Source organism: Fulmarus glacialis, unplaced genomic scaffold (assembly GCF_000690835.1).
Source record: "Fulmarus glacialis isolate BGI_N327 unplaced genomic scaffold, ASM69083v1 scaffold47065, whole genome shotgun sequence".
NCBI classification, from domain to species: domain Eukaryota; kingdom Metazoa; phylum Chordata; class Aves; order Procellariiformes; family Procellariidae; genus Fulmarus; species Fulmarus glacialis.
In genome coordinates, this window is record NW_009214535.1 from 1 (window position 1) to 9,524 (window position 9,524).

General features: G+C 41.4%; 1 protein-coding gene across 1 annotated transcript; it reads left to right on the top strand.

Moving 5' to 3' along the window:
* Positions 1-3: 3 nt before the first annotated feature.
* LOC104071070 (chromosome unknown open reading frame, human C12orf49) lies at positions 4-4,182 on the top strand (the record flags this gene model as incomplete). Its single annotated transcript, XM_009578583.1, has 5 exons — positions 4-72; positions 640-796; positions 2,091-2,242; positions 2,758-2,871; positions 3,884-4,182. Coding segments are annotated over 5 exons (576 nt in total), but the record flags the coding sequence as incomplete, so codon positions are not given.
* Positions 4,183-9,524: the final 5,342 nt, after the last annotated feature.

A 9,524-nucleotide genomic window follows, 5' to 3' on the forward strand; every position in this document is an offset into this window, starting at 1 on the left:
AGGAAGCGCTGGGTCCTCGGCGTCGTCTTCGGGCTCTCCCTCGTCTACTTCCTCACCAGCACCTTCAAGCAGGTCAGTGCCCTCCCCGGAGCCCCCGTCCCGCTGGCGGGACATGCGGACCCGGTCCCGGCCCCGGCACACTGCGGGGTGGATTAAAACATCCCTTATCCCAGGGTAACTTTTGTTCTTCAAGTGCCGTCACTGAACTCCTGGGATATGTTGCCCGAAGAATTACATCATAATTATTAAATAAAGACAAGAGTTACAAAAAGTCATGTCTGATACTGTATTTGACAGCAATAGTGGGGGAAAAAAAAAAATCTCGAAGGGACTTGATTATTCTGTTGTAGTATCTCTTGTGAACTGTAATTCCACTAGCAAAGAACTTACAACAGAGAAATATGTGAATTTGGCTGTGTTAGCTGATCCTGCGGTGAACTCGCATACCCCCGTTTTACTGGATTACGTTGCTTTCACGCTGTGTATAGCAAAAAGTAAGCTACTGCAAGTAATATGGTGCTTACTCCATTGACAACTGAATTTACAACTACTAGGCATTTTTACTTGTGGGAAAAGCACGTGGATTGGAATGGCAGAAGGAATGTGTATGTTTGGTTGCATTGCTGTCTTTCCTTGCAGGAAGAAAGGACAGTGAGAGATCGGAATCTCCTCCAAGTGCAAGAGCATGAGCAGCCGATCATGTGGAAGGTGAAGTTCAGTTCAGGAAACAGCAGTCAGCTGAGTAACCAGTGCAGGAATTCTGTGCAGGGGAAGCTCCTCATTACAGATGAACTGGGTATACTTGATACTAAGAATTTATTCTGCGTATTGCAGTGTTGAATGCTGCTTTGCCTGTCTGATTGTTGATGGCACTTCCAAGTAACAATTGCTCTTTATTAAAGCAGTCTTACTGTGGAACCTCAGCTGTTGGCATTTTATCCTCAGACTGGATGAATTTTGCTGTGGCTGCAGACACTGCTGATCTGACTGTGCACAGCAGGCTTGGGTCCAGCTGGACTCGGCTCAGGCACGGTACCTTAGGAGTGCAGCTGTACTGCTTCCAGGACCACCTTAGATTCAAGTAACTCCAGCTGCCTTTGCACAGAACTCAAACATTGAGTCCTGCTCAATTTAGTGTGGTTGCTTGCAGAGCTATTTGTATCTCCCTGCAGTGTATTCCTACTGTAGGGTATGTTAGGGAGAGTAATTGGGGAAACCTGATTGACCTTCTATGGAGGCAGGTCAGGACTGGTATAATTAGTGCTCAGTCACAGTTAACAAGCTCATCTGACCCTTGTAAACCCAAGGATATCTCTTGCAGGTTCTCAAATTAACCACTTGTTTTAAGTGTATGCAGCTTTTCCTGCCATGCATATATGCTTCCCCAGTGTGCTTGTTGCTCAGGCACTGGACCTTTCTTGACCAGAAATCAAGGCTGTAGAAAAACCACCACATTTCTGTGCTTTGCATCAATATTACATGTAGCACTGCTTGAATTATGCTTACCGCTGATTCACTAAGGTCTCTAAAATCACGGATATCTTTCACAGTCTAACACTGTGGTAGTACAGTTTCTGTAGGGACACACACTGTGGTTCTATACTATCAAGGATTCCTCTCAACAATGGATATTGCAGCTATCCTGCATGGATAAATCTAAGTCCCTTCATACTGAACTATAAAGAGAGCTATCCAGACATAGACCAGTTGAAAGAATGTAGGTCATAGCTTTCTCCAGTACAATCATCACCAATCACCTTTCCCCTTCCAATCACAACAAAAAATTATGCCAAAAAGAAATCAGAACTTAAATACTCTACATTTAAAGACTCATACTGTATATACAGCATATTAGAGTAGGTACAGAATAGTTGTACAAGTAACACCAGGTTGTAGTAAAACTCAGCTCTATGTCCAAGTGTTATTTCAAAGAATTGCTAGTTAGGACTTAAACCAAATTGAGGGGGATCATAATCTACTAAATGATAAATAAACCTGTTCTTAAGTGATGTGATACTTACTATAGCATGTCTATAGGACGTACAAAGGAGTACGTCTTGCCAGTTGCTACTACTGTTTTTGTTTTTCAGGCTACATCTGTGAGAGGAAGGACCTACTGGTAAATGGCTGTTGCAATGTCAACGTGCCCAGTACAAAGCTGTACAGCTGTGACAGCTGCCTTCCCAATGGTTGCTGCAGTGTGTACGAGTACTGTGTTTCCTGTTGCCTGCAGCCCAACAAGGTGCATAGACCTTCTCCTCCTTTTCAGGTGTTCTCAGGTTCCTCTGTGGCTAAAAGTGCTTGTTTGTGAGGAGCTTTTCGGTTAGAGGGAACAGTTCCTTTTCTTGGAAGGATGAGGAAAGTCTGCAAGGACCATATTGCAAGCTATAAATAAAGCTTTAAAAAATTCTATCCTTCCCACCTTTGAGAGGACATACTGGGAGCCTTTCAAAATGTTTCAACTTCAGGGGAATTGCATTTGCTGAAGGGAAATGATTGCAGAAAAGCTATTCCAGTCAGTGTCAATTTTGCAATTAGCACTTTGCTGTATTCTGTTAGGTTCTCTAGATTCTCTTCCTACTGCTGGGGTTCTGTGATGTGTTAACCTTTCAGTGCTTGCTAGAAATTCTAAATGGAGTTGCTTACTATTCCTCTGATACTTGAGCTGTGTAGGTTAAGCTGGGCTTTGATTAATCCTTGTTGAAGTACGGTGTTTGTGTTTTTTTGTTTTGTCTTCTTTTTTGCTAACCACTTTAGCAACATCTTCTGGAACGTTTCTTGAACCGGGCAGCTATTGCTTTCCAAAACCTCTTCATGGCAGTGGAAGATCGCTTTGAGTTGTGTCTGGCAAAATGTAGGACTTCATCACAGGTAAGACACAAGTACATGGCCAGGGCTCAAAAATGGAAAAAGGTGGCCTTGGAAAATGGGACTTGGTCTGTTGTGCTTGTATGCACACAGGCATTTTCATAAACGCTGAAGCTATGGCTGAGAGCTAATCTGAAGGCAATCCTCTGATTTTTAAGGTGAAATAGTAACATCAGCAGTAAATGAAGGGCAAAGTGCTTATTTGGAGCAGGATGAGTTGTACTCTCTCTTTAGAAAAGAGACTAGCTGAGTTCAGTGATCAGTGAAGATCTCAGATGAGTTCTGGGGAAGATCTCGTAAGAATGGGAACAGTGAGAGTTGTTCCCAGTAGCTTCAGAATGCTATTTACTTTATGGTACACTTTTAGACTTACCATATGCTGACAATCATCTGCATAGTAACTCAAAAAGTATGTTGTAATTTTTTTGCTTTTTAAGAACAGAGGTGAACTTCTGTTACCCAAGTGATTTTATTACAAGTTTTGATCTAAGCAAGCATTGGCCCTCTTAGAAAGTGCTGTTGGAGATGTCATGCAGCTTGTGTATTTAATATAGCAATAGGGATGGATTGCAAACAAAGGACATAGTTCCAAATGTCTCCAAAGTTGTTTTTTCTTTTTTTAACCATGTTATCTGAACTCTAGCTTTATCAAGAAAAATGCACACATCTCAAGTAGCAACTTTTATTATGCCTTGCTTGCTTAAGACATTTGAAGATACTGCCTAAACATATGTAACTTTTTTTCTTTTTAAATATTGAATCTGTTCCCACCTACTTGGGTAGTCTCCTGAAAAGGAGGTTCTGGGTATGGTTCAACATTAAAGTGCTATAATATAGTAACTGTCTTTTATATGGTGGGAGTGCAGTGTTGTTTGACTCCAAATGATACTCTAATGTGTAGAAGAATTTGGGAAATTTTTTGCGTACACATAAATGCTCTGGGTTTTTGCCCTCAGTGAAGGGATGTATTGTTTCAATATGTGTGTATTGTTAAAGCTTCTTCTCGTCCTGACAGAGCGTGCAGCATGAAAACACCTATAGAGATCCAATTGCAAAATACTGCTATGGTGAATATCCCCCAGAGCTTCTGCCTGTTTGAAAGCTGCATGATCTAAGCAACAACGGGAAGCAACTGGAGACTAGAATCCAAAAGAGCAAGACAACAGCTGCTGCTTTACGGGAGCCTCAGTGTAAATGGCTTATGTTGTTTCTGGGGACAAACCCAGAGGTGTACAGTGTAAGCGAGGGACTTAAGTTCTCGGGGATTGAATCTTGCTTCCTTCAGTTTGTTATGCACCTGCTTTAGAGTACTAGATGCTAGTACTGTACTAGAGTACTAGTTCATTCTTTGAATGCTTCCTCTAAATTTCAGGATGCACGGAGTTGATCTAGGCTATAAAACTTCATAGGAAAAATATCTAATGTAGCTTTGCAGCTGTACATGGAGGTTCAATTGTGTCTCTGCAGTCCAGAGACTTTCCAGAGTGACAGTAATAATCAGAGGACTTTTGCTTTTAGAGGGTAAAGCATGCCTGTTGTGCTTCTCTCTCTGGAGCACTTCTTGACATGCATGGTGTACGCTACATATGTAATTATGAATTATTTATTCATTTTATATGGATTACTAGCTGAAAGTATTGATGCTTTGCATAGGTAGTCGTTGATGCCTTTCAGCCCCTGTTTTGTTATGTCAGGTAGAAAGGATATTTTAGATCCTGTCTAAAACTGTTGGTTTTTCTCCTCCTTAGTCTAAAGGAATTGTATTGGGATTTGTCACTATAGTGCTTATGTTCCTCTTAGTGACTTTAAAGCATTCAGAACTCCAATGGAGTTGTTACTCTGTCAAAGTCCCATAGCACGAGAGAAGACCAGGGATTTGCCTAGGATGGGATGTTTATAGTCTGTAAACACTTTCCTTGTTACTCTGCAACAGTTTCCTCAAAGAGGAGTCTTAGTCTTGTAAACAGCTCTCTGCTAGTCCACTTTCTGATGGGGAACACTGAAGATTTGTTTGTTTGAACTTGTTCAGGCCTTGGTAATTCAAATGTTCTTCGCTCCTAGTCGTGCAGGAGGCAAAAGGGTGGAGTTGTTCTAGGATTTCAGTTTAATGATGTCCTTGTGCATGAAGTAATTAGAATGTCAGAACATGGCGCAAGCCCTCCGCTGAGGACAACCGTGTTGCATGAGTTCAGTTCAACAGTCATGATATTTTTGATTTGCTATTTGACATATTTGCTACTCTGGAATTTTGGTCTGATCAGAACGGCACTAGAACAGGGTTGGTTCTCCCGCAATTTATCCTAGCTCTCTAAAGTTGCAATTTAAACTGTCTCCCTCTTAAGGCCACTCAACACAGAAAAGATGCATAGAGAACCTGTAAAATGCTGACTAAATTTGTGCTCTCCTTGCAAGTCACTGGGTAAAGTCCAAGTGCTAGACAAAATTGGGCTGTTCTTTTCTATATACAGATCCTCCTTTCTCTTGTTTTTACCCCATCCATCTCCTCCATGATTTTGACTTTGTATATCCTTATTTAAACTGATATTTCCTATTCCCTGACTGAAATAAAACAATCTACAGAGGCTTTTTAAAGAGAAAACAAAAAAAACCCCAAACAAAACCAAAACAAAACCCAAAAAACCACCACCAAGCACAGTGGTGGAGTGGTGCAAAAGATCTGTAGAATGCTATTGCAATTACATATGATATAAACAAGAAATAGCGTTACCAGCCATCTGATAAAATCCACTTGCATTGTTTTCATTGTTCTTTCCCAGAAGTCATCAAGTGAGATAATGGTTCTGTCAGCAGATTCTGTTGAAAATCTTGTTTCTCCGAAAGCTGAAAAGCTTTAGCGTTAGCAGTTTATCCAGCTGAAAATCTGTCTCCCCTTTGCTGCCATCCTATGGCAACTTGCTGCAGCAGACATGATACAGTGTGAAGATGCAGTGTGAAATGCTGTCTTCAGAGGGTAGCAGAGGTTACTTCTCTTTTCAGTGTTAAACGGATTCTTCACCCCTGTTCCAGCACTTCATAACTGTTTTCCTCAGGGAAGGGCATCAGGTTGGTCTATTATATCATTCCTGCATTCATGTTTTTGCACCAGACTGCTGAGATCAAGATACTGATGGCTTACTCTTGCTTTCTTTTTCAACTTAGTGTTAATTCCTTAGCAAGTGATACCACCGCTTGAAGCAGTAATTGTAAGAAATCGTAAGAACCAACCTAATTCAGATAACATTAGTGGGAATTCCTGGCCCCCTTATCTTCTAGAAAAACAGGATGCGATCAGAAGTGCATTGTGACCGTTGCCCGTTCAATGGGACAGAAACGGCATCCTCCCTCCCTGGTTGTTGAGCTGTTAAACTAGTGTCTATACTGTATGTTAAATCATTAAAAAATTATCTGTGTTCCAAAATACTGCCTGTTGTCATGTCTTTCCTTGAACTACAAGGCAACTGTACCAAAATGTAAATTTGAAGAATGCAGTGGAGCAGAGAGGGACACTAACTTGAATATGTGTAATAAAGGCAAGCAAGTAGAGGCAAACAGGAAATCTGTTTCATTTTAATCTGAGAAAAGAGCATGCTTCTCTCAATGGTGCACAGAAAGATCTGGCCCTTTGCAAAAGTGGATTGAGCAGGGAAAGGAATGCAAATGATTGCTTCATGTTGTGAAGATATGGTGAGATGTCAAATCTGTGCTTCCTGTTAATACTGCTGTGTGATTTAAGTGATGTCCATCCCTCTTGCAAAAAAGTCTGGTGCCTCTGTGGCTGTCAGTGGCTGTCTGACATGTCTTTTCTATTTGTCAGCTAAGAGACTCAGGTTGTTGACTTGTGTTTGGCAGCAGATTTAATGAGAGCTCTTGATGGAGCAACTAGCTCTGCTTATCTGCACCGAGGTCAACGCTGGGGATAATTGAATGGGTTGTGTACTCCTTGATTTCTGTAGTTTACAAGAATATTAATGTTAGTGAAAAATGGTAGCTTCTGACATCTAATAAGGAACAGGTATAGTATTTGGCTCTACCAATTTGGAAAGAGTAATCTATGGCAGAAGGGCAAAGCAGTAATTGCTATCTTAGCTGAATTTAAACTTGAGCCATTGGCCTTGAAAGAACCTGCTGTACTGCTCCATTGGGATGGTACATGGAGAATCGGATAAAAATTCTTACTGTGATGGGCTGGGGTTCTGAAAAGGCAAAAGCAAACTTCTGGCTTGAGGCCAACACTAAACAGTTGATGAGTTGGGATCATGGTTTCTGCATTCTCAGAATCTCACTCATTGTAGTAGCAATTCTTCACTCTATCTCCTGTAAGCGTTCAGGCTCTAACCACTTGGAGAACTTTCTAACAAACTATGTTAGTAGTCCATTTCAGAATATAAAGCACTAAGCACAGCAAATCCTAAACATGAATCTTTGTTCTGATATGCTTTTAAAAAGCAAAGACTTTTTGGACTTCCCCTGTCATTTAGGGAAGTTTTTTTTACTTCCCTTCTCATAAGCTGCACAGGCTTGAGCTTTAGGATTTGTTCTGTTTTATGCTAGTCACTTAAACTGCAAAAACACTAGTTCCTTTAACCTAGCGCCATAATGTGATATTCTTCAGTTATTCTAGTCAAGGAGAGGTGGGGGGGAGGAGATGAAAAGAATTTCTTTAACTCAGCAAGTTCCACAAAAGGTGGAGTTCAGCAAATTATTGGTGCTTTAATAAGAGTCTTCTGCATTTCTTTACAACCTGAGGCAAACAACTAACTATATGCAGAGGGGGGAAAAATGCCAACTTCAAAACCTGCAGGGAATGATGGGAAAGTACTTAGTTCTTCATTTTTGATCCGTGTCTAATTAAACAGGCAGTTCTATCTAATATTTTTGGTCAAATAAGGTCTGACTTGTAGCAACATGCATATTGTCTACCTGATGTTTTCCATTTTCGAGGCAGTCATATGGTCATAGATTTTTCTTAGAAATCATGGCTCTTAGTAGACCAGAAGTATAGGTCTTAAGCAAGAATTCTCAGGATGCTTTCAGATCGAAGCATGTTTGTTGCTGTGGTCTGCAGTTTCACCTATGGTGAAATAACACAAAGTTGCAGAGTAGAGATAAGTAAGAAACACATTCTAGCTGAAAAGCTTGTCTTGTAGAAAATTTTCTACTATGTATTTCAATTAAGGGGATAGAGGACCACAAGCTATAGTTCCAAATGGAATAGGAGGCAGGTGTTAGTTCACCTGTGAGATTACAATTAATCTGTTTCTACTATTAATGGTTGAAATGAGGATTAGCACCTGATTTGTTGCCAATTTAATAGAAGCTTCCAATAAAATCCTGCTCTTGCTTATCCAGTATGTTTTCTGTCTCTCTGCACACACCTACAGAGTAAGGCACACTAATAGGAATCAAGGTGAATGGGAATCATACGTCAATTGTCTGCATTCTGTTCCTGTCCTGTGCAAAATTTCTTTAGATTTTCAACTCCTCAGAGCAAGAAGACAACTCTACATTCCTATGACTTCTGACCGTGGCGTCACCTGGAGCCTTTAATGTACCTATTCATATAAATAATAGCTGTCTTACACATACACACACACAAATCAGTATTTGAAGAAGTTGGTTAAGTCACAGGTTGTTGTGTTAACTCATAGAAGTTGAGTATGTCACAGGGGCCCAGCCACTCCAGCATCCTAAGCTATTGACATTGTCATATGCATAAAAATGCATTTATCAGTTGTGTAAGATGACACATCTTCAAACTGAAAAATGTAGATTATTTGCAAACTACAGTTACAGAGCTGCTTAGAAATAAAAGTTGTGCTAAGGAAATAAACATGTTCATACGTGGATGAACAGGGTCCTGATTTATCTAAATTGCCGATGCCTTAAAAATACACATTATATTAAAAAAATCCCAATCCTCTGTAGTAGCAAATGCATACAAAAGTATGAGTAAGCAAATGTAATATACCTCTTCTGATGTCTTTTTTTCTGCTCAACTTGTGTCAGCCTACAAGCTTCCTTCTAGTAGCGTCTCAACCGATGTAACAGCGAGGATCAGCCAGCAGAGGTTACCACAGCATTTGGATAAAAGCTGGTCTCCTCCCCGTGGAGCCAGGCTGGCAGATGGCCCTTCGAGCTGAATTTCACTGGGCAAAAGGCAGGCAAACCTACAAGTACAGAACGCAAGTCATTACATTGCTCCAGGAAAACGTGCGGAGCGTCCGGCTGGAATTACTCCTGCACCTTCGGCCTGGCCACCCAAACCCACAAAATAAACTTACCTGTGAGGGCTGCCTGGGTTTTCAACCTGTTGGGCGGTCATGGGTGCTAATGTGGGAAAATAGCCACGGTATTGGGGCAACCTGATTGACTGTTGTACTAAAATAATAATAACAATAAATAAAAAAAATCTGACCCTCACAGTAAGGGGAGAAATTAGAGAGATTTGCCCAACTGCTGCTGAGTGCTGGTCTGCCATGGCGCCTCTCCTCACACCACAGGGGAGCGGCGCTCCGACAACGCAGTGAAAAAGGCTCCTCCCTCAGAGTCAGGCTCCGGAGGTGTGAAGGGACGGCTCTGCGGTCGAGGCCGGGGCTTCTGCAGGGCCGAGGCTCGCTGAGGAGGGCTAGCGCCGGGGAGCAGGGTGAGCCCCCCCC